The sequence below is a fragment of the Rhinatrema bivittatum genome, chromosome 8, assembly GCF_901001135.1.
Source record: "Rhinatrema bivittatum chromosome 8, aRhiBiv1.1, whole genome shotgun sequence".
Taxonomy (NCBI): Eukaryota; Metazoa; Chordata; class Amphibia; order Gymnophiona; family Rhinatrematidae; genus Rhinatrema; species Rhinatrema bivittatum.
Genome location: NC_042622.1, coordinates 74,238,118 through 74,264,461, shown reverse-complemented (window position 1 = coordinate 74,264,461; position 26,344 = coordinate 74,238,118). Strand labels below are relative to the sequence as shown.

The following is a 26,344-nucleotide window of genomic DNA, read 5'->3' as shown; positions in this document are numbered from 1 at the left end:
TTCCTCCACGGGGATAGTCATCCACTTGGAGACTGCACACAAAACTGCATCCACCTTTGGAAAATGTAAATGCTCTTTCACCACCAGATCCAGAGGGTACACAGGCCTTCTAAAACCCGACCTCCTTTGAAATTAGCCTCTGGGGTGCCCCACCAAAGATCAACCAGTTCATGAATGGCATCCATCACAAGTAAAACTCAAGAGGCTTACACAGAGAAACCAAAATGGGATTTTTCTTTGGCTCAGACTGGACTCTTCCCCAGGTTCTCTTGTATTTTCAAGGTCTAGAAAATCAGTGCTGACAATTCATCTCTTATAGAAGAACCATAGCATAGTCCTATACGGTTCTAATCCTGGAGGAATTTCACCATTCTCAAGAAAGTCCTGACTGGCGTCATCATCCGTGCCATCCGGATCTCTATTGAGTAGTCCCGCTGCCGCTCTAAGAGAACTCTGGCGAATTCCAGTAGGTCCAGGGCAAGGTCTGCACCTGCGACTCTGACCTGGGAGCATTGGCCAGGGCTGAGGACTGCGCCTGTAGAAAGTATTGCAATCCCTGGAAAAATTCTACTCATGAAAACATAGAAGTATCCAAACCAGGAGGTACCTGAGGCGTACTCACTGATTTGCCTTCCCTGCTGAAGAACCAATGCCAAGAAGTGCAAAGTCATGCATATGGGGAGTGGAAATCCGAATGAACTGTATTCGATGGGGGGAGAAAGGCTGATGTGCACGGAGCAGGAGAGAGACCTTGGGGTGATGGTGTCTAATGATCTGAAGTCGGCGAAACAATGTGACAAGGCGATAGCTAAAGCCAGAAGAATGCTGGGCTGCATAGAGAGAGGAATATCGAGTAAGAAAAGGGAAGTGATTATCCCCTTGTACAGGTCCTTGGTGAGACCTCACCTGGAGTATTGTGTTCAGTTCTGGAGACCGTATCTCCGAAGAGACAGAGACAAGATGGAGGCGGTCCAGAGAAGGGTGACCAAAAAGGTGGAAGGTCTTCATCAAATGACTTATGAGGAGAGATTGAAGAATCTAAATATGTACACCCTGGAGGAAAGGAGGAGCAGAGGTGATATGATACAGACTTTCAGATACTTGAAAGGTTTTAATGATCCAATGACAACGACAAACCTTTTCCATAGGAAAAAAATCAGCAGAACCAGGGGTCACGATTTGAAGCTCCAGGGAGGAAGATTCAGAACCAATGTCAGGAAGTATTTCTTCACGGAGAGGGTGGTGGATGCCTGGAATGCCCTTCCGAAGGAAGTGGTGAAGACCAGAACTGTGAAGGACTTCAAAGGGGCGTGGGATAAACACTGTGGATCCATAAAATCAAGAGGCCGTCAATAAAGAGTGGGTAGCTCACCAGAATGACGGCTACTGCCTGGAGATAATACCCTTATTCAATAAACATACACATGGTTACTGTGACTCCAACATCACTCTAAGCTACAACAGCAAGAGGAAATGTGGAAAAAAGGATTCGCACTCACAAAGTGGGGAGTAGCTGGCTTGTTACGGCGGTTACTACCCCAAACCAAATAAGCCTGATACTTCACTTTCAATACATATCCAGCATAGCTCTCTGCTTCAACGGCAGGGGAAGAAGAAAAACTGATACTTCACGCATAGCTCTCTGCTTCAACGGCAGGGGAGAAGAAAAACTGATACTTCACGCATATCCAGCATAGCTCTCTGCTTCAACGGCAGGGGAGAAGAAAAAAGGATTTGCACTCACAAAGCGGGGAGTAGCTGGCTTGTTACGGCGGTTACTACCCCAAACCAAATAAGCCTGATACTTCACTTTCAATGCATATCCTGCTTCAACCGCAGGGGAGAAGAAAAACTGATACTTCACGCATATCCAGCATAGCTCTCTGCTTCAACGGCAGGGGAGAAGAAAAACTGATACTACACGCATATCCAGCATAGCTCCCTGCTTCAACGGCAGGGGAGAAGAAAAACAACCAATAAGGGCTGAATAACACAGTCTGGGTAAAACAAATAAACATGGGTGTAGCTTGCTTATTGCGGCGGTTACTACCCCTACTACCCCTAACTAATCAAGCTTGATATTTCACTTGGTTGCAGCTCCATCACGGCTCTCTACATTAATGGTGGGGGTGGAAGGGAAATAGAACCAAAGAGCTAAGAGAAACAGATAAGTATGAGAAAAAAATGTGAAGCTTGCTGGGCAGACTGGATGGGCCGTTTGGTCTTCTTCTGCCGTCATTTCTATGTTTCTATGTTTAGGGGAGTTCAAAAATCAGGTGCCCCACCTGAAAAATCTTTACTCAGATCTACATATGGCTGGGAAGAACCAGACTTAGTGAAAGCAGAGGAAGATAATTCTCCCTGAGTCTCCAAACAGCACTGGCACAAGTCAGCGGGCACTCCTGTTTGAGATTTATTTATTTATTTATTTATTTTATTTTATATACCGGCAACCGTTTGCACATCGTGCCGGTTTACAAGTAACTTATAACAAGGAATATATAGGCGAGATGAGATGCTGGAATATGACAGGCAGTGCAAAGAGAAAGGTGCTTAGGTTTCTTAGATACAGGCGCCATTAGACCAATGGCGCGCTGATCTTGGCTGGAAGCGTGAATCTAGCTTTTTTTTTTTTGGGGTGTCCAAATTTCTAGGCAACCAACTTAGGTGTCTAAAAATTAGGCATCCAATACCTAGGCATTCCAATGCCTAGGCACCCAAGACTTAGGCATCCCTAGGATTGGTGCTATAAAAATTAAGTGCACAGCAACACTCAACTTGTGCACACAGGTAAGCAGACAGCCACTTAAGGCATTGCTTAACTTGGACGCATAGATTACTAGACCTGCTTAAGCATCCAAAAATTGGATACACAATTTGGATGCACAGCTAGACCCACATACCGAACAGATTATCCTGTAGAGGGCAGCCTAATGTAAAGCACGCAGAACACTGTTGAGGCCCACCACGTGGCACGCAGTAAAAAAGCCTGAGCAGGCCTAGCCTACAGAGACTGCTCAACCCACCAGGCTGTTCACGTCCCTTGACCTCCCACAGAACAGGACAAACATTGGGCATGCCAAGCAAGGAGACCAGGGGACGGAAGAAGCCCTACAGCAAAACATTCCTCCTTCTGTCTCTATTTCTCTCTCTTTTTTTTTTTAAACTTACCTGAGATCAGCCTTACCTGGCTGAGTACAGAGACTCTCTGGCTGCTGGGGGAGAGGTCGTGTGCCTTCACTGCTGCACTTGGCTTCCTGCAGCTAAGTCCACGCTGGCTGAAAAACCAGCTACAGGACCAAGGCATCCATCTGAAGGACCACGGAAATCATCTCAGGAATTCTCAACGGGGGAAGGGACCTTTTGGTATCCCCACAAGAGAGTGTGGTGAATTTATTTCCTTACTACTTTTTTTTTTTATTTTTTTAAATCAAAGCAATCCTCAGTACAGAGATGCATGTCCCCCATCTGCTGGAGGTGAAGAATACTAGCAGGCTGATGTCACTGCAGGGGTATATATATACTGTGATGTCAGTTTGCTCCATCTGCTGGTAGAAGTGCATAACCCACTTGTTCTGGATTCATCTGACTGGACACTAAGAAATTCCATTTTTTGTACTTAAATCTATTTCCTTCATTTCCAGTACTTTATATAGCCATAGCTGGTATCCTGAGGCCCTGGTCAGAACCAGTATAAACTAAAGCCTTTTCTTGTTGAAAACCAAGAAAACTCTGAACGAATGTGTTGTATTTCTACCTCTGCCTCAAGGAGGATATCACGTAATAAATTATATATCATGAGTCTGTTGCTACTGGAAGTTCTAACCTTACTCACTGAGTAATTTTATTCGATAATCCTTCATTTGAATGACCAAAATGTGTCTATTTCTCTCTTCCCCACATTACCACATCTTCTCTAACATTTATTAGTCATGGTAATTATACACTGATTTGACAAGATAGAATTCTAACTGGGATTCCAACATACCTTACATCAAATTATTATTATTGTGGGGCTATGTAGTCTTTCACCTGTAGAGGTACAAGGCTCTGTAATCTTTTGTAAATTCTAAATCATCCAGCCATAGAGGTGAAAGGCTTGGTTTACATTTGCCAATCCCATGAGTCCACTAGTGCTAGAAATGAGAGGTTCTGCATTCCCTGTATCAGTACTAAACAAAAAACTCTGTATCTCTGTATCAATCAATAGTGTTGCCTAGTCCTCCTTGAGTCACAAGGAGATGCTAAAATAGACACTATAATATATGTACTAGTACATGGCTCACTCCAACTAAAAAGAACAAGAATCAGGGAAAAGTATTCATACTAACTTTTCTTTAACACGTTACATAAAAATAAACATTTTACTCCAAAAATTCTTTATCTGTACAAAAAAAAAATCTTGACATTCCAAAAATAACATATAAAGATATTTTATTTATTTATTCCATTTTATTTTCCACCAATTCTAAATCCAAGACAGATTACAGCTTTTACATTCATAAAGTCATCACATAAGACATAGAAATAACATTGTACATTAAAAGCATTAACACAAAGTATAAAATAAACTTAAAAATTCTGCACTGTAAAATTCTCATTAGGCTATCATCTGCTCCTTATATACTTGCTTAAAGAAAAAAAAGCCTTCACCTGTTTATAAAACATCAAAATCCATTCAAAATACAAAAAATTGTAGTAAAGTGTTAAAGAAAAATTAGTATGTACACTTTCCCTAGTTTTTGTTCTTTGTATAACATTTGTGGATTTGTGCTAATATAGCAAGGTTAATAATTACCAGATTGGGTTACTCCAATTAAACCAGTCTGATTATTAATTGGTTTGTTTTTTGCTAATGAAATACTAGATTTATTAAAAATTATTACATTCATGTGAAAAATATTAGATACAAACCTGCCAAAACCAAATGATTTGTTTGCTTGTCCTGGTATAATGTCGGTAGATGGTGTGTCTTTGCCAGTCATTCAAGTCAATCTCTTGCATCCCACATAGAAGTACCTTGATTGAGAATGAAAAAAAAATGCTATGAACTTTTCATACTTGCTGCAGGGTGGCAAAAACCACCTTTATTTTTAGAGCCTATTATTTCCAGTAGCTGATGAAAACAGCTGATCATACCACTTTTTGAGGGACACTCTGCAATCATGACTATATTAACATCTCATTGCACTGCTTTCTCTCTTATACAATTACCTTTTACCCTTGTGAAGCTTTTAAAAAATGTGTTGTGTTTTAAATAAGCAAAAGTGCTTACCAGTAACAGATATACTCTGAGGACAGCAGGATGTAGGTCTTAACAGGTGGGTGACACCATCCAATGGAGCCCAGCCAGTGAAGTTTATTTCAAAGCTTCTATCAGCTATAGGCATGCTCTACTGAGCATATGGATACCATTTGGGGCCATTTTAGTTCTTAATATAAATAAAAACATGTAGGAATCATTGCAAGGGGAGGAAGATGGGTTATGTGAGGACATATCCTGAAGGAATATGCATTTGTTTGAAACAAATGGGTTAAACAACAAATGAGTTCATATTCATTTCATTTGTTTATGTTTCCCATTGAAGTCTTTTGCCTGTGTGACCTCACAGCTTGTCAGATCCCAGGCAGGATAAGTTGGCAAGGAGAACAACTAGAGGACAAATAAATGTGCAGCATCTTTTGAAATAGCCTATAGCTGCTATCTGGGTCAAATGACGCTGAGCTATTCCCATTGTAAAGTCTGAGCATGTGCAAGAAACAGCCTGTATTTTTTTTCTCTAGCTATTGGCAGAAAAAGACTTTGTGGAAGATCTCATAGAATAAAAAAAAAAAAAAAGCTGAGACATTTCTGGATTTGGCACCTGTAAAGGGCTGCTTCTGATCTTTTTTCTGTTGCAGTGGTCTCGCTCTATCAGAAAAATAGAGGCATTGCACTGCTGCTAATTTAGAATTTTCTCTTTACTAGTGAAGGGTCAGTATAGAGACAATGTGGAGACTGTAGCAGTGCTAGTAATTTTTTAGTCTTTAGACAGTGAGATGAGCACAGCATGCTGACAGACTGAAGAAAAGAATTTTCCTCCTTGGACCCTTCATGCTCTCTCTTTGCCTCTCCTGGTACCTTTGGCTTTTGATGCTATTCTTCCTCCTCCCACCTCAACCTTTGAAGTACAACTTGGGTGTTTCCAGCTACTCTTCTTGTGGTGTTGCTCTGCTCTTACCTTTTCTATTTTTTAATTGCAAGCATGACTGTTACCACCGCTGCTCCAAGCCAGTCTTGGTACCTTAGGGTGCTTCCTCCACTGCTTCAGCTGTCTTCTTGGTGCTTTCTAAATCCTCTTCCCCCTAAGGTACCTGTCAAATCTTGGTCTTGCCCTTGCCATCCGTTCCTTTGCACACTTACTGCACCACTCTTTGGGCACTTCATTCCACTCTAGGTACCAGTTTGCCACTCCTGTTACCTTTGGCTTTTGATGCCATTTTTCCTCATTTCATTTCAGCCCTTAAGATATATCTTTGGTGGGGGGTGTTTCAGCTACTCTTCTTTCTGCATTGCTCTGCTCCTACTATTTCTGTTTTTAATTCTCAGTGCCACTGCTGTTGCTGCCGCTCCAAGACAGTCTTGGTACCTTAGGGTGCTTACTCCACTGCTCTGTCTTCTTGATGTTTTCCAAATTCTCTCTTGGTCTTGCCCTGATCATCCGATGCTTTTCACAGGCCTTACCCACCCAGTTATCTATAATGGTTTCATGCCCTCTTGGGCATTTTCTTCAAAGTCCGTTCCCTTACAGTTCTTATGATTATTGATCTCATCCGGTATTTAGTCTTTAATGGATTTTACCACAGTAAAAGGCAAGAGCTGCAGATGTGCAGCATCCAGAACCAGGACCGTGCTCCACCATGATTACTGCTTCGGAGTTAATGGAGGAAGTATTTGCAAAAACTGACTCAGAAGAAGAATTGTATCCTGAAACAGAGGATATTAAGCAAGCAGAGGTCCATATTCGGCTGCTGTAAGGCTCAGCAAGCTAGCTGGTTAACTTCGCCTATATATTCAACAGCACGATTACACCGCCGAATATATCTAAGCTATCCTAAAGTTGGCCAGATAAGTTTATCTGGCCAACTTTAGGACAGGTCTAAGGGGCTATCAGAGTTATTCAGCTCCTCCCAGATACACCCCCAGAACATCCCTAACTTAACTGGCCAAATTTTAGCTGGAAAATAAGTTATCCAGCTAGAAATTATCTGGATAAGTGCCCAAACATTCATCTATCTGGGCAGCCTCTGAATTATCTGGTTAAATGCTTCTGAATATGGACCTCAGTGGCTAATGAGGATCTGGTGCTTCTAGTTCTATACATATATACATACATATTTATTTATATTTCATCTTTTGGCATTTCAAGTCAGTAGCATCTTAGCCTCAAATAAAGACCAACTCCAAGCCCGAATAGCAAGCTCCTTCACCTAATGATGCCATACAGAAATTACATTAGGCCTCCATGGATTTCCTCTAGCTTCCCCCTGCCTAGGCTTTCTACCAATTTGGTAGGTGCCCTTTGCCCTTTATTTGAATCCTTGGGCTGTTCTTGTCACTTTGGGTGGCTGTTTTGCGCCTCTCATGATGTTTGGGTGTCTTTATACCTCTCAGTTATTTTCACCCTCTGCCACTGCCTTGAGGGCTTTTCTATTTATTTTGGTTTTTTGTTCCCCCTTCGAGTGCCTTGAGATGTTCATACCACTGCTGTTGGTGCCCTTTGCCCAACTTTTGCAGCATCAAGGTGATCTGAACACTCTTGCTTTTGTTTTGCTCCTCTGATGGTATCTTTGAGAACTCCTGCCACTGCTGATACCATGTTGCCCCATTGTGGGTCCTTGGGCTCTTCATGCCACTTTTGGTGCCATATTGACATAATTCTTGATGGTTGGCATGTCTTCATCCTTCTGATGATGTATACCTACCAGTTTCATTAGAAATGATTGGAAAATACCAATTTGTAGCACACGATAGTAAGTGAAGCAATTCAGGCTGACTATAATGGTAAATAAATTAATGAATAAAATAAATATTTAAAAAAATTGTTTTAAACTAACCTAACAAATGACTGTGGCACAAAAAAAATTAACAAACCAAAATTAATTTTGACTCTGCACATTCCTAATACCCTACTGTCAACAGAGAACACCTGTTCCAAGAAAGTGATTTTTGCTTTCTCCAAGGACAGGCACAATGTGAAATCCTCACAGGTGGGGAATCCCTAACTAGGCTACCTCCCATAAAAAAAGGGGGGGGGGGGAAAAACAGAAGAATAATGCCAATGGGAACAAATATTTTTGACGGTAACAAGCCATTTTTTTGTCCTTTTCTTTTGTTTTTTTGAGAGGGACAGCCTGGAAATAATTATGGTCCCTAGTGAGGATGGGGTTGGATTGTAAACCTCAGATAGCCACACCAGATAGACTGATCAAATCTACTATGGCATCAGAAGTGTACACAATAATGAGATGTGAATCTATGGACTGAATGCTACATTGCAGCTTTACAAATCTCTTCAATGGAGGCCAATCTCAGGATAACAACATTTCCATGGCAGTGACACTATGGATAGGTTTGTCAAGGCTCAGAGTCAAAACTGCCTAAGCATAACAGAAAGATATGCAATCTGCTATCCAGTTAGGGTACACCTGGCTGCAGCAATTCCAGGATTGCTGAGGTCAAGAGAAACAAAAACCTGGGTGGACTTTCTAAGGGCTTCAAATCAGCTCTGGATAGAAGACTAAGGGCCGAATTTTAAAAGCCCTGTGCACAGTAAAACTGGGGGTTACGTGTGTGACTGGGCGCTGCACGCGCCAAGTGCATTTTCAAAAGGGCCCAGGCCGCACGTAACCTCCAGTATGCACAGAGGTGCTGGGCGATTGAAAAGGGGTGGGCCAGCACCATTAGATACTGTCCCGGGAACATGTGTGCAAGCAGCTGGCCGGCGCACAGAGTTTACTTCTGCTCCGGAGGAGCAGTAAGTATAAAAATAAACAAATTGGGGAGATAGGTAGGGTTAGTTTAGGGGGTCAGGGAGGAGAGGGGAAGAGGGAGGGTTAGGGAAGGAGGGAAGCCATACTCGCGTCACCACACAATTTAAAAAATCAACCCCCACTGTGCACAGAGGAGGCCACCCACCCACACATTTGCGCGCAGATATTAAAATCCGGCATGCATGTGTGTGCAGGAATTCTATTTTATAACATTAGCACGCTGACGTGCGCACATTTTAAAATCCACCCCAAGGCTTTTTTCATTCCAACTGTGCAAGGAATATTTCACCTTTGTGGGCATGTGGCCTGGAGAAAAAACGTTGGAAGACTGATTGATAGGTTAAGATAGATTTCTAACACTACCTTACGCAGGAACGTAGGATGTGTGCACAGAACCACCCTATTATTAAAAAAATTAGTATAAGGCAGGAAAGGCACTAGGGACTGATTCTGCATGCCAAAATCACAATCAATATAAACATGACATTACACATCAGGTACTTCAGCTCATAGGAGTCTAATAGCTCAAAAGGAGCTTTCATCAGTTCGGCGAGTAACACATTGAGGTCCCAAGATTCAGCAGAAGGCCTGTTGGGAGATTTCACCTGCAGCAAGCCCTGCATGAATCTGATAACTAAAAGCTGTACAAATGTATTTACCTTTTACAGGATGTTGATACGTGCCAATTACATTGAGATAAATGTTAATAGAGTTAGTCTTTATACCAGACTCTAAAAGATGTAGAAGGTATTCAAGCAGTTTTTGTGTGGAGCAGCAAAAAGGGTCTATGACCTATTCTTCACACCAGAAGGCATACCTCCTCAATTCAAATCCATAAGTTTTCCTTCTGGAATCTTCCCTATAAGCCAAAAGAATCTGCAACATCTTCAGATAGATTAAGGCAGGAGTTCCCAAATGTGGTCCTTGGCAACAATCCAGTGAGTTTAGGGATCTCCACAATGAATATGCATGAGATCTATTTGCATACTATGGAGGCAATGCATGCACACAGGACTCATGCATATTGAGGCAATCCTGAAAACCTGACTGTGTTGCGGGCCTCAAGGACTGAGTTTGGGGACCCCTGGATTAAGGGAATTCAGTGTTATCTTCATTCATGCTGTGAGAGCTAGGGACCTGATGCTGGGATGATGCAGTGTTTTCTGGTTCTGAGTGATAGGGATTCCCCAACCTAATTGGTTACCTGATGGATAACTCCCAGAAGAGGGGAAACAAAATCTGTCTTGGCCAGCAGGGGGTTAGGAGAATAATGGTTTCCTGATTTCTGAGTTTCAGCAGTTTTTAGCCCCTAGAGGATAAGCATACAGAATATCATCTTCCTAGTCTACAAACCAAGCATGGTAATTATTATGTTCTTATGGCTCTGTGTTTTTTGTTCTGTAAATAAAAATAGTTTTTGTTGGAAGCTGGAGTCCATACTGTTTCCTGCCTTCCGGCCCCTCCTGGCCACTGAAGTCCAAGGCTGCACACTGACTAGGTGATACCATCCTGATTGTTGCTGCCTTAACAATATCTTCTAGTGTTTTACCTCCAATTCTTTAGCATCAAAGTACTGTAAATACTGTTGTGGTAGAATTTCATTGAAACCTTCGAAAAAAGCCTGGGTTTGTTCTTCCACACCACGAGAAAGTCGCCATTCTGCTACCAACCTAGAAAATGAAAAAGAAACAAAACATTTAATTTACACTGGAAAGAAAGAACTGCATTTAAGCACAAGTTACTAATTCTTTGAAAAACATAGAAATGTTTTCAAACATGTTTTCAAAGTAAGGGAACAAGCCCCCTTCCTATGAAATAAATATTCTACATGTGATAAGAGTGTTTTCCATTTTTGGATGTTAACTTTTTCCCTTAAAAATGCCATCAGAATTCCTGACGTGCTTATATTAGAATTAACCAAAACTTGAAACAGACCTGGCTATTTTTTGAAGCAATAATATTAGCTAGACTGCCCATTTTTGGATATATTGCCTTCTCTATTTTTACAACTTTTATTGTTGTCATATCCTCTTTAAAATTTATTTTATTTATACATTCTTATAACCTGCAATTCCACATTAAGATCAATATAGCATACAAGTGAAACATACACAGAATCAACTAATACAAAAAACTGATTTCTGTAAATTCAAGATTATTCACATTTATCCATATATTTATTAGAACAAGGCTGCAATTAAGTAGCTCTAAATGAAGAGCTACTATCTGGATTACAGCAAACAAAAAATTGAATGTCATCTCCATATATTTGATAATGCACACCTACAGATAACATTTTTCCAAGTCGAATTAAGTAAAGATTAAATAAAGCAATGAACAATGATGATCCCTAAGGAGCACCTAAGTTTAATAATTTACAACAACAGTTACCTTTTATCTGCACTTATTGGATAGAAATGAGGCAAATCAAGCAAGTACCACATCTCTTATTCTAACTGACCAACGTTAGTGAGTCTAACCTCTTAACTGCAAGAATTTGCAGAAGTAGTTCTTGCAAAGAATGCAATAATCTTTTAGGGATGTAACAAACAAGGGATCTGACAAATATCGGGGGCCTATGACATGCAAAGACATGAAAACATGAGTCAAGATTTTGAACTGCATTCTAAACATAACAGGTTTGGAATGCAGTATAGGGTATATATAAATTGGGAAAAATATGGTCAGAGTTTGCAAATGCAAAGAATCAGATTTGCTGTGTTTTAAATGATTTGTAACTTATGGAAAGCAGACATTTTAAGACCAACATATAGCAAATAGCAATAAACCAGTAGATCTGTAAAGAATGCATGGATCACAATTGCTAGCCTCTTGCAAAATGTTACACAGTTGAGCAAAACAAGATCTTTGCATTTGCAGATTTTGTCTGTTGTAAAGCTTATACTCTAACAACTCCCAAAACACAAACTTCACCTTTAACAATAAGATAGACCCTTCTAACAGAACAGATAGAGCACTAGAGTGACAAGTTTTTCCTAATCCATGGTGTTCTTTTTTCCGCAGAGAATTAACCTTCAGTTTTAATCAAGAAATACTAAGATGAAGTCTGAGTTGAAGTTTGGCAATCAACTTTAAACACAATGGGGCAGATTTTTAAAATTATGCGCGGGGGGGGGGGTACATTTCTGCGCCCTACCGGCACGCACAAATGTACACCCGATTTTATAACATGCACGCGCTGCTGCGCGCATGTTATAAAATCTGGGGTCGGCGCGCGCAAGGGGGTGCACACATGTACACCTTGCGCGCACCGAGCCCTAGGGGAGGCCCGATGGCTTTCCCAGTTCCCTCCAAGGCCGCTCCGAAATCGGAGTTCCCTCCAATGGCCGCTCCGAAATCGGAGCGGCCTTGGAGGGAACTTTTTTTTGTTCCCCCCCTACCTTTCCCTCCCTTCCCCTATCTAACCCACCCCCCAGCCATACCTAAATCCCCTCCCCTACATTATTTTGTTGAGTTATGCCTCTGGCAGGCGTAACTTGCGCACGGCAGGCCCCAACACAGGCCGCTGTGTTGGGGCACTCGGCCACGCCCCCACCCCGCCCATTTTTGCAAGCCCCGGGACATACGCGCGTCCTGGGGCTTGCGCACGCCGCCGAGCCTATGCAAAATAGGCTCAGCACGCGCAGGAGTGCTTTTTAAGGGTTACATGCTTAAAATCCGCCCAATGGCCCTAATTTATTTTAACAATTTATGTTCTGCCTTTCCCAACAAATGTTGTACAAGGCGGATTACAATATAAATGTAAATCAATTAAGCTAAACACAAACAGATAAAATATCAAAAAATTTTGTTTTAATCCAGTTTTCCCCATCTCTTGTGATGCACTAATCTTTTGACATAGATTTAAGCCTACAAAAACAACAATGCTTTCAACCCTTTATGGAATGTTTTAAATGCCTGGTTCTAACCTAAGGAATAGTGGCAGGCTGTCTCAAAGTCTGGGGCCAGTGCTTTGGAATGCACAATCTGCAAATAGCATTCCTTTTGTGATAGTTCTATTAGTTGTTCTTGAGCAGAGGACCATAGATGCCACATCGGTGTATAAGACACTAATACTTCTTTCAAATACTTAGAGGCCAGTTTCCTGCAATGCTTTAAATACAATCATTATTTTAAATTTCATTCTCTGTATGCCACTGGCAACCAATAGGCGTTATCAAAGTAGATGTAATATGCTCTTTTTGTCCATGACCTATGATCAATCATGCTTTAGCATTCTGCACTGTCTGAAGTGATTCTTTTTTTTTAGGTAGCTCCACATATATTACAATAATCGGGGTTGTTAGCACCAAATCTTGTGCATTAGAACAAAAATCATTCTTACATAGAAACCTTCTTAGATGTCTTTTTTTTTAGTACGGTCTTAATCTGAATCTTAATCATCAATCTAAAGTATTGTAATTCCCAAATCTTTGGTTAAAGATGTGAAAGAAAATATATTCTCATTATACTCAAGTGGGGGGCAGGGGGACATTTCTAAATACATCAGTTCGGCTTACCCATAATAAGTTTGTCTACAGATCTACATAGGGATGAAATTTCAACATTAAATCCTTCAATGTTGCCTTTCTCAAGGGCTCAAAAGGCTGACAGCAAAGGACCTTCAACACTAAATTCAGATTCCAAGAAAGAACAATTCACTGCACCAGAAGGCACAAATGTGTTATCCCCCTCCCCCCGAAAATGAATCACATCCAGATGAGAAACCAAGGCCATGCCTTGCACCTTACCCCTAAAACAGCTAGGGATGCTACCTGGAACTTAAGGAATTGAACATAAGCACTTTCTTTAGGCCATTCTCAAAAAGGTTAAGATGCAAGACACTGAAGCCTGCAGCGGTACCATGCCCTCTGCAAGCCACCATGCCTCAAACACTTTCCACACCCAAACATAAGCCAACAAAAGTGGATAGTCTTCTAGCCTGCAACAATGTAGTAACGACCTCCTCTGAGTAGCCTTTCAAGCGCAAACTGTGCTTCTCAAAAGCGAAGCCACAAGACAAAAGTGATCCACCTGATCCAATAAAATGGAACTTGATGGAGCAATCTGAGCAGATGGCAAACTTCAGAGGCATGGCTACCACTAGATTTATCAAATCCACGAACCACAGCTGACAGGGCCACTTCGAATCCACTAAGATCACTTCCTCTAGGTGAGTCTCGATGTGTTGGAGCACACTTCCTATGAGAGGCCAGGGAGGAAAGACATACAGGAGAATCCCTGGTGACCACCAGAGAAACAGGGCATTGTGACATTCTGTTTTGCTCTCCTGTCTGCGATTGAAGAAGCAATGGGCCTTGGTATTTCCTCTCAACACCATCAAATCTAATTGAGGAACTCCCCACCTGACGCAAATGAGTGCCACTGCCTAAGAACATGCCATACAGGGTCAGACCAAGGGTCCATCAAGCCCAGCATCCTGTTTCCAACAGTGGCCAATCCAGGCCAGAAGAACCTGGCAAGTACCCAAAAACTAAGTCTATTCCATGTTACCGTTGCTAGTAATAGCAGTGGTTATTATCTAAGTCAACTTAATTAATAGCAGGTAATGGACTTAGTCTCCAAGAACTTATCCAATCCTTTTTTTAAACACAGCTATACTAACTGCACTAACCACATCTTCTGGCAACAAATTCAAGAGTTTAATTGTGCGTTGAGTGAAAAAGAACTTTCTCCAATTAGTTTTAAATGTGCCACATGCTAACTTCATGGAGTGCCCCCTAGTCTTTCTATTATCCGCAAGAGTAAAAAACCGATTCACATCTACCCCTTTTAGACCTCTCATGATTTTAAAACACCTCTATCATATCCCCCCTCAGCCGCCTCTTCTCCAAGCTGAAAAGTCCTAACCTCTTTAGTCTTTCCTCATAGGGGAGCTGTTCCATTCCCCTTATTTTGATAGCCCTTCTCTGTACCTTCTCCATTGCAATTATATCTTTTTTGAGATGTGGAGACCAGAATTGTACACAGTATTCAACGTGCGGTCTCACCATGGAGCGATACAGAGGCATTATGACATTTTCCGTTTTATTCACCATTCCCTTTCTAATAATTCCCAACATTCTGTTTGCTTTTTTGACTGCCACAGCACACTGAACCGATGATTTCAATGTGTTATCCACTATGACGCCTAGATATCTTTCTTGGGTTGTAGCACCTAATATGGAACCTAACATTGTGTAACTATAGCATGGGTTATTTTTCCCTATATGCATCACCTTGCACTTGTCCATATTAAATTTCATCTGCCATTTTGATGCCCAATTTTCCAGTCTCACAAGGTCTTCCTGCAATTTATCACAATCTGCTTGTGATTTAACTACACTGAACAATTTTGTATCATCTGCAAATTTGATTACCTCACTTGTCATATTTCTTTCCAGATCATCTATAAATATATTGAAACGTAAGGGTCCCAATACAGATCCCTGAGGCACTCCACTGCCCACACCCTTCCACTGAGAAAATTGTCCATTTAATCCTACTCTCTGTTTCCTGTCTTTTAGCCAGTTTGCAATCCACGAAAGGACATCGCCACCTATCCCATGACTTTTTACTTTTCCTAGAAGCCTCTCATGAGGAACTTTGTCAAACGCCTTCTGAAAATCCAAGTATACTATATCTACCGGTTCACCTTTATCCACATGTTTATTAACACCTTCAAAAAAGTGAAGCAGATTTGTGAGGCAAGACTTGCCCTGGGTAAAGCCAGGTGGTAAAGCCAAGATGGTGGTTCTCCCTAAGTTTCTTTACCCCTTGCAAATGCTTCCATTATGGCTTAAAGCCTAGACTATCTGGGCATACTGCTCTATGGTAGCTCTTTTATATGGTGCAATAAATGAACGCAGCTGAGTTTTGATGTGCTGAGACTGGATCGGAAGCTAGGTGGAGACGCTCTCCCAGATTTACACCTTTACAATACTGCCTGCCTCCTCTGTCATTTGCAGGAATCGACATCCCAGTACCGAAATTTGATGTTGAGGGCTTAATGATTGATAATAAATCTAGTCCATTTCAACCCTAGTAAATTAGCATCTTTAAGGGTTTCAGCCTTTTGGCTCACAGCCCTACACAAAGCTTGGTTCTGGTGGTAGGGAATGATGGCTCACAGTGCGTCTCTCTCACCCTTTTTCACACTGGCAATCCATATTTTTTACCCAGCCTAAGTGGCCCTATTTTTCGGGGATGGGCTTCAAGGGGGATTCATAATCTGGCCCATTGGTTGACTCTGATTCCTCATATTTGTACTCTTTTGAACAGTTGAGAGAGGATCAGGATATACCAAAACAACATTTTTTTGCTTATCTGCAGGGCCGGCACTATTGTCTTAGTATCTCTAAGAATATTATCTCTTCTATTGTACCCACAGATGATGAAGAGTTTTTTTTGGAGACTCTGCCCAAATTTAACAAAATAGCCATATGGTCAAGACATCTCACCTTAGCTCTACCTACTCCTCATCTGATCCTCTTAACTGAAAAATGGAGTGAGGATCTGGCATTCAAGTCACCTTGGATTTGTTGTCCCTTGCTTTCCTGGTAATCTCTAGACATTATCTCGCTGCCACAATGAGAGAAATCCAGTTTAAGATACCCCATAGAACATATATTACTCAAGTTCGGTGTGTCCTGATGAAATTATGGGATTCTGACTTATGTTTAAAGTGTAAAATGACCCCAGGTGACTTTTGTCATATGTTCACGGGTTGCCCTAAACTCCAACCTTTTTGGGGCCAGATTATGGATTACCTAGATAAACTGTTGGGATGCTCAATCACTTGGTCAGGGCTTTCTGATTCTGGAATAAAGGATGCTTGATACCTCCAGGGGGAAGGAAATTTCTTGCTATTGCCAACCTTCTCGCCAAAAAGGCTATCTTAATGTGTTGGAAAATGGAAGAAGCACCCTCATTCGCTCAGTGGAAAGAACTGCTGCTTCAAAGAGCAAGCTGGAATCCTTGCAAAAAAGGGATGCAGCTGATCAGAGGTTGTTTATTTTCTTGAAAGGCTATTTCTCCCTCTGGGACAAAATGCTTCTTTGCTCAATGATTTTACATCTGGGCTTGGGTATTTTTGTGCTCTATGAGTTCTATCATATTGTCTATCAAACCGAATCATAGCACTACTAGCCTGTAATATATTTTGAATTATTCCCATGGTTTGTTCTTCAGTTCTTTTGATCCTAGTTGTAATCCCTGTTTCAATGTAATTGCACTCTCTGAGGCCCTGTTACTGTTTCAATGTAAACCGAATTGATTTGAAACCTCTTACAAGAATTTCGGTATATAAAACTGTTAAATAAATAAATAAATATTGTGAGTTGTACTCGGTGGAATTGTAACTGTATGGTTTCATGGCTGTGTGTTTTTGTATGCGTGTGTGAGTGTGAATGAGGGTGATTGCGGTGAAAGTCCGCTTTTGACGGACTGGGGATAATGATGAAAAAGTTGGGTCATGTTGTTTACTTGATGAGCTGTCATACTTGTTTCTTTGCCTATTACTGAATCTGGTTTTCTGTTCAATGACCTAATAAAGATGAATTAAAAAAAACCCAAAAAACATTTATCATTTAAGAAGGATCACGTAATGCTGTGAGCGGAGCAGGATGTAGGACTGCTTTGCTCGGGCAGCTATCTGTAATCATCCAGCTTTTATAAGCTTCGCTTGCTCCCCCAAAACATATGCCTAGGTTAGTGAGGCATTACATATTTGTTTGTGGTGGTTTGCTGCGCAATGAGCACCCATGCAGTGAAAAAGGAGAGAGAAAAAGAAAAGCTGACATTACAAGAGCCTAAGATGGTGGCTGCAAAAATCAGCCCTGAAGTTTCTGCTGTAAACTCAACCCTAAATGATATGCTGCAGGCATATCAGGCAGTATTGCAGGCTCTGGCACCATGGTTTGAAAAGCTTGATCACATATATGAAAAACTGTAAGAAGTGACACAGGGTCTTGGATGTGCTTGATGAAGTGCATTAGCACATGGCAGAATTCACCTCTCTACAGGCAGATGCATGGTCATATGAATTGCGTGCAGAAGACCTTGAAAATAGGTCTTGCCGCAATAATCTGTTTCATCGGATTACCCAAAGCTTGCAGGATGGTGAGTTTTGGGGCTTTTTGGAGACTTGTTTACCTGCAACGCTGGGCCTGAAAAACATGGCAGCAACAATGGTGATCCAATGTACGCATCGGCTTGGACAGAGGAGAACAACAGATTCCAAACCACGCACGGTTATTGCCCATTTCATCAATTATGCACATAAAGAGGAAATTTTGTGAGTGGTGCGATCCAGTAAACAGCTGCAGCATGATGGAAAAAGAATTCTATTCCAAGACTATTCGGCCAAGCTGTTGGCCTTGTGTCGAGAATTTGTCCCTGAATGTAATGCGCTGCATAAGCTAAAGATTCGATGTGCCCTAATCTATCCTGGAAGTTACGTTTGGTACACAATGGAGTGGTGAAATGGTTTTCTACCACTTCGGAAGTGCAAGATTTTGTGCGTGCTGAGGAATCGACAAGCGGTGACCCAGCTGAATCATGACTTTATACATTTTGGACCACTTTAGACGATGTGGAGTTTTATTATCAGTTTACTATGGACGCCCAGGATTGACTTGATGGGGATGTTTCTGTGCGATAGGATCAGAAAACTGACACTATAGTGAGCCCTTTTGTAATATTCCACCAATTGACATATAGGGCTCTGAAATCCCTGGTATGTACAAACTTTTCTGAGCCTAAAACTGGTTGGGGGAAGACCTTGTTTTCACTGCCCGACATGAATACTGTTATACCTTCACAACATACTTTGGGGCTCCTAGGTCTTTGGTAAATAGTAGCTGGAAAGGGGTCATTGGATCCTTGTCTCCAGTGAAATTCAAATGTGGACTCTGCCAATTTCATTGTGTGATCCTTCAAAGATTTCAAGATGCCATCCGTTCAGCAAAAGCTTTCATTAAGATTCTTTTTTGGCGTCGCCAGTTTGTTATTTGAATATGACAATTTCTCTTCCATATTGGAGATTCAACTGGTTATGTTGGGAGCCATTATAGCTTTCATGGTGATAACCTGTACCTGTAGAAAATATGATTCCTAGAAAACAAATTATTGCGGTACAATACTATTTTGGTGATCTTACATAACTCTATAGATATTTTGCCAGGAGAAAATCATTGATTTAACTCATGAGGACTAACCCTCACTGTTTTCTCTATTCAAGGACCTATTAGTTCACAAGTGGCATTACAGGCCATCATAGCTTGTTAGGTTTATATGAATATTGTTTATATAAAGTTGGATGCTGATTGTTTTGTTTATATTGTTCTATATATGGGTAACTGTTTAAGGAAAGCAGGTTGGAATACAGGGAGGTGAACCGGTAGTTTTCATAGCATCAGGAGTGATCTCTGGCCCTCTTTGTGAGGGTCACCGGGAATAAACGGGTGTTTGGTTCAATGAGGGGTTAGAAGGGGGGGTTGATGAGAGTATTTAGAGGGAGGGAGTATTGAATCTTTGGGAAGGTTATTGAATTTGGGCAAATTTTGGGGGGAGGAAGGGGAGAGACTGGGATTTATGTGGGGTTAAATAATAAGATACTGGGTTCTATTGATTACTATGCTGGGTTTAGGGAGCAATCAAATTCTTAGAACTCTATTGGGGGACTCCTAGGCTAGAGGGACTTCTTTTTATGGTATTTCAAAGTTATATCTTGGAATGTTGCTGGAATTGGTTTCCCAGTAAATATAAAGATATAAACTTATAAAAGCTCTGTTAAGGCAAAAGGTAGATACTGTGCTGTTACAAGAGACTCACCTTACAGATCTAGAACATGACAAATTGAAGAAGTGGGCGGGGGTGGTAATTGGGGCATCTTCGAAACAAAGAAGGCAGGGGTAGTGTGTTTATTTCGTAAACGAGTATCTTTCACCCCTGAGAAGATTGTTGATCCAGATGGACGTTTTGTAATAATTAAAGGGAGTTTATTTGGGAAAGTTTTGGTGATATGCATTGTATATCTACTCAAAGTTTATGATCACAGTTTTTTCCAAAAAGTCATTGATAAGTTGACCGATATGGATGCTTGCCCTATAATATGTGAGGAGATTTCAATGTTGTAGCGAATCCTTTACAGCAATCTAAAGTTTCCCAAGTGGAACGCTCATCTAGGCATAAGTGTAGACCTTATTTTTGTCAGTGTCTCAATTTGTTAAATGTGTGGGTGTTCTGCATCCACAGGAACGTGATTTCACTCATGTGTCCAGGGCACATGCCACGCAATCTCAAATTATTATTCTCACAAACTAGTTTTTCTCAAGTACTTTCGGCAGCTATTGGACCATTGGAGATTTCTGACCAAGCCATGGTCTGGGTTCATTTGCCATGGCAAGTACCATGGGATGGCAGTCGAATCTGGAAAATTCCGACACATCTTTATGAGAATGTTTCTTTTAGGAAATTTTTGATTAAGAAATGGATGTTCAGGAGTTTAAATAGGGAATATAAATCAAATCCCACCTTGTTTTGGGAAACAGCCAAAGCAGTTTTATGAGGAGAGATTTTCTTTTGTAATTAGGCAAAGCAGAACCTAGAAAAAGAGATTCTTAGATAGGAAAAGGTAGCTCATGCCAAGAAAAACCTAGCGAATATGCATACTGAGGAGATTAAGGCTTCCTATTTGGCCGCGCAAGTAACCTTAAATACACTTATCCACCAACAAATGAAAAAGTTTATGTTTTACTATAAATTCAAGTTACATCAATATGGTAATAAGACTGGTAAGTTGTTGGAAGCTTTAATTAAGCAGCGGGAGGGGCAGAAGTATATAGCAGCGGTTAAAGATACCTCTGGTAAGGTTGTCAATGCTAAGTAGCAAATACATGAGGTATTTTTTAAATTTTATAGAAAATTATACACTAAGCAGGAAGTTAATTTGAATTCTGTGCATTGTTATTTGGAGAATGAGTGTTTACCTAGTCTCAGGGAGATATAGTATGTCTAGATTGATTTCACTGGTGTAGATACAAGAGATCCAGTTTGATATTCAACAGACCAAACTGTTTAAAGCACCTGGGCCAGTTGGGTATGGAGAAGAGTTTTATAAATTGTTCAGTGGACAAACTGTTGCGACCGTTGCTGCCCAACGTCTCCACTCCGCCCTCTTTACCTCTGTGGCGACTCCCTCCAGGTCTGAAGGACGGCTGGCTGCCTCGGCGTTCCCCTGCCGTCTCTTTCCGGCATCCCCAGACCGGTTCGATGCTGCAGATCCGCCATGTTGCCTGAAGCCTAGGGCGCACGCTCCAAGTGAAGTACCAGCAAGGGTGCGAACCTCAGGGGCATCCCCCTGAGATGACGTCATCCGCTTCCGATATTTAAAGGTCTCTGATATCGCTGACAAACCGAGTTAGCAATGGGTTCGGGTTAGGACAAGGTTTACTCTGGTTACCCTGCCTAAGCTACTCTGCCTCCTCGGACTTACCAGAGGTATCCGCTCCTCGGGGGCCTCGCTCTCTTTTTGCTTTTCAGGTTACAGACAGGAACCGGTACTCGCTCCTCAAGGGCCCTCGTTCCTATCTGCTGATTCTCTTCTGCCTGGAAGCCATCACTGTCTACATCATTGTGAGTTACCATCGCTCTCTCAGAGCTTTCCCTGGAACCAGGTACTCGCTCCTCGAGGGCCTATCCTTTCCAGCTCCTGAGCTCCCTGAGGCTAATATGTGGGTATTGTCATCTAAGTTCTGTTCATGAACTCTGCATACCCTGCCTACTCAGGGTCTACAGTTTCTCAACAGCTCAGCCATCCAGGGATCGCTGATCCAGTATCTGAGGGACTTCAGCCCTGCTGGGCACTTCAGCTCACTACTGCCACCGCTGGTGGTTTCAAGACCTGTTTTTAAAAGAACTAGTGTGTGTCTGTCTCCATACTCCAAGCCTAGCCGGTGGTCCCTCTCGGGATCTTCCCCCGGGGGGGTGGTCATCTGCCACAGGCCCAAGGATCCACCCACTACTCTTCAGCAGTCTATAACAGATTGCTACTCCGCCTATGGAATACATCAGATTGCTACTCCTGATTGCTCCTCCCATCAACATAGCGGATTATGACACAAACATCAGCTTCTCTGATGGGTATGATTACAAGGGCTATAGAGGAGGGGTTTTTTTCCCTTTTGGCTCCAATAAGGCATTAATCACATTAATTCCTAAGCCTGATAAAGATTTTTATAGGCCTGAATCCTATAGACCCATTTCTCTTTTAAATTTTGATATGAAACTGTTGGCTAGGATCATGGCGGAGAGGTTGGCATCTTTGCTTCCCCATCTTATTTTGGATAATCAGGTTGAATTTGTGTGACCATCATTTGGTGGTTAATATCAGGAAAATCTTGACCTTCCTTCTTGGTGGTGGGAATGTCCAAATTACCGTATATACTCGTGTATAAGTCAAGAAATTTTTTGCCAGGAAAAAAGGCTCAAAAAAAGCTGGCTTGTCCTATTCATGCATATTATGGATTGCCCCCCCCCCCCCCCAAAACTAGATAGTCCATGGTGGCCTGGGGGAGCCCGAGTGTATCTCCCGCTCCCAGGCCGTCAACTGCCAGTAAATCCCTTCCCCCTCCCACCCCACATGGCTGCCCTCCCTGTTCAATCCCTCTCTCCCGACCCCCCCAAAAACGTACAGAAAGTCCCTAGTAGTCCAGCAGGGGGCCCGGGAGCGATTTCCCGCTCCTGGGCTGTCAGCTGCCAGTAATCAAAATGGTGCAGGCAACCCTTTGCATTTACCATGAGACAGGGGCTACACCGGTGCCATTGAGGAGGGAGGGAGGGGGGAGGGAGGGAAGCCAGCCATGGGGGGAGAGAAAGGTAGGGATTTACTGGCAGTGTAGCAATGGAAAAAGAGAAAGATTATCATTCCTCATAAAATATCAAGAAATATAAATCAACAATAGTAAAGTCATACAAATTAAAAGGATAAATATTACAAAACAGCTGATCATCCAATAATTAAACTCATAAAATGTTTTAAAATATTTATTGGTTTTAGGAAAATGTTTAAACAGCAGACACATCAGATTAATAACAATAAGAGGGAGGGAGGGATTCAACAGCAATTTTCTTAAGTTATCAGTTTGTTTCTGAGTGTGATTTCACCATTTCAAAAGCCCCCTAGATTTTACCTTGACTTATCCATGGGTGACAGATAAATCTTGATTTTGTGGCCCAAAAATTACCCTGGATTATATTTTCTGGTCCTGCAATCCCATTTAAAAATTTTGGAATGGGCTTCAGGATTTCTTTGAAATCATGCATGGGCAGAACATTTCCTTTCTACCTGAGGGAGTCCTCTTTGATGATTCTGCTTCTTTTCAAATACAGGGTAAAAGTAATAAACTTAATTCACAAGGCCTGCTTGGTGGGAAAAAAAAAAAAAAGAGAGTATCCTAACAATGTGGACAGCAGAGGAAGCTCTTTCACATTGGGCCTGGAGAAATGCCTTCCATGAGTTGATGTTACTAGAAAAAATGGAGGCGGGCGCTTGATTAAATGACAAACTTTTCTCACAAACTTGGAATGCAAATCTTCAAATTTTGCCAGCTAAGATCCGTAGTTCTGTGCTTAATGACATTTCACTGTAAGTCTTACCAATACTTTTGTACCCTTTGAAATCATATGGGATATTGTCAACATGTATGGTTGCTTTTGGTGAGTAATGGAACCCAGCTTTTGACAATTTGAGTGGTAGGGTGGGGAGGGGGTTGATCTTACTTTAGGGGTTCAGAGGGGTGGCTTAAATAATTAATGTAATTAAAATTCATTGTATCTTTTATTATGTGTGGCGGGCATCAGAGCATCTGATCATCGCATATATTGTATTGTTATATGATTAATAAACAGTTTGAGCAATAACATTTAAGACCAATCTGTAGATTATTAGTGGACTTAGGAATCAAATATCTTCTTTATGCAGACGATATATAATTTTCGATCTCGGTGTCAACAATGTTATCAGAAACATTTGGAAAGTTGGAAAATTGCATAACAACTATAAGACAATGGTTGTTCATAAACAAACTGTTGCTGAATGTTGGAAAGACATAGCTAATGGTACTATTTAGGTTCCCTTATCTAGAAATTCCTTCATCACTTTGAGTGGAGGATTAGAACATTCCAATTTTCTCACAGGCATAAAATTTAGGAATAATTTTTTATTCTTCTTTCTTGTTTCAGTCACAAGTGAAGGCTGCAGTGCAGTGTGCATTCTATAAATTCCAGATATTACAGAGGTTGAAACCTTTTTTGAATTTAGAAGAATTCTGGATAATGCTGCAAGCACTACGGATTATCAAACGATTATTTTAACACTATGTATATCAGACTGCCTTCTTCACCATTAAAGGCACCTCAAGATGTGCAAAATGTGGCAGCATGTGTTCCAACTGGTACGCGGCATTATGATCACATCATTCTGATATTATATGTTTTGCACTGGCTGCTGATTCAATGGCATATTAAGATTCTCATGCTAATCCATAGAGTTCCAAGGCACCATATAGTATTAGTTTGGCATTAAAAATCTGTTTCCTTGAGTATTGAGATCACAAGGGAAGAACCTGCTGCATGTTCCGTCATTATGTGTAATGCATTTATGCACAATGGGCCAGATTTTATAACATGCGTGTGGGCATAGATTTGTTCACGCACCCCGGCACGAACAAATCTACGCCCGATTTTATAACATGCACGCGCTGCCACACGCATGTTATAAAATCCAGGATTGGCGCACGCAGGGGGGTGCACAATTGTGCAACCTGCGTGCGCCGAGCCGAGCAGCCTGCCTCCGTTCCCTCCAAGGGCGCTCCGAAATCAAAGGGAACTTTCCTTCCACCCCCCCCTTCCCTTCCCCTATCTAACCCGTGCGCCGGCTCTCCATCCCCCGGCCCGGTGGCTGTTCCAGAGGCCTTGGTCCCGCCCCCGAAACGCCCCCGGGGCTGGCTCGGCACACGCAGGGGGAGGTTTTTGGGGGTTGCGCGCGGATCTTACTCATATCTTACGCGCACAACCCTTTGAAAATCTACCCCAATACGTGAAAGAAGATTTGAGGGAGCAAGTCCCATGTTGGGCAATACCTTTCCAGATGAAATGAGAGTTGAACTTTGAGATCAGATGGGAAAAACGTGAAAGCATTAATGTTTGCACCAGCATTTGGGATTGGAATATGCAATAGGCTCTGAACAAAACACTGTACAGACATTACATGACTCAGGATCCTATTTTTTTTGTCATATTCATGAGTCCACTGATATTTGTTGAATGTTTTTTGAATGTTATTTGTGCCGTACCTCTAATACAAGATAGAGCCGGTAACAAGTTTTAAAATAAATAAATAAATCTCTTCATCTCATGGTACCAAATATGAACAAGTTTACCCAGAAGAAAAGTAGTTGAAAGTGACATGGAAGAGAATAAAAAACCCCTCTTTTCCCCCAGAAACTACCCCTTCATGTCCTATTCTGCAAATCATAACTCTTCATACCTTGGCTCCCTGCCCAAGAAGAGTAATATTGCAGGCAGAAATAATACAAGCTTGTCATGTCCCTCTGCCTCTAAGCTTGTCAAGCTTCTCTACATAGTTTCACTCCAGTGTATGCCAGCTTATCTTGCAAATCTAGGCAATCGGGACTGCCAGCAATGCAGAGCACATGAAAGGAAGAAAGATTGAGCTGCTCTGGAGGCTTCTCCTGAAATCATTATTTTTATCACCTATTCTAGCCTCAAATCGGTGAAAATTATTAACCATATCCTTTTGGGAGGTATATGAACAAATTCGTTATAAAGCAGAAGCAGGTGATGACTGTAAAATAGACAACTCCTGCGGGAGAAGACCAAACTTACAAGCAACAAGATGGTGGCAGAGTCAGAAGCAAATGCTTCAGAAAAAATTGAGGCGGTTGTTTCAGAGGACTTGGTGCGAGAGATCTCTAAAAATGTGACAGCGGCACTGGATAATCATTTAAGCAAGCTTTAGTCAGCCTTGGATGAAATCCAAGAAGGTTTTGAGACACATGGCCAGAATATTACAGAAGTTGATCAGAGAATTACACAGCAGGAGAGAACAGATCAAATGAGCCAGCAACTGGCTGAGCTGAAGAAAGAACACACTTATTTGACAGATTGGATGACCAGGAAACTAGAAGATGCCGCAGTAACATCAGGTTGGTGGGTCTCTCTGAATCAGTTAAAGATGCTGAATTAATAAAATTCTTTGAAGTGACACTCCCAGAATTGTTGGGCCTAG

The 26,344-nt window shown here is 41.6% G+C and overlaps 1 protein-coding gene and 1 long non-coding RNA gene across 5 annotated transcripts in view; one reads left to right on the top strand and one right to left on the bottom strand.

Annotated features, from left to right (window-relative positions):
* The window catches only part of LOC115097963 (E3 ubiquitin-protein ligase Itchy), a 278,895-nt gene that overhangs the window by 20,265 nt on the left and 232,286 nt on the right, over positions 1-26,344 (bottom strand). For all 4 annotated transcript variants that reach the window (XM_029614171.1, XM_029614172.1, XM_029614173.1 and 1 more), the window contains 2 exons: positions 10,583-10,703; positions 4,915-5,019 (listed from right to left, as the gene is read on the bottom strand). In XM_029614171.1, the coding sequence (XP_029470031.1) occupies positions 4,915-5,019; positions 10,583-10,703 (226 nt within the window). The remainder of the gene's footprint in view (positions 1-4,914; positions 5,020-10,582; positions 10,704-26,344) is intronic.
* LOC115097965 overlaps positions 1-26,344 on the top strand; it is a 184,210-nt gene that overhangs the window by 23,049 nt on the left and 134,817 nt on the right. The window lies entirely within an intron of this gene.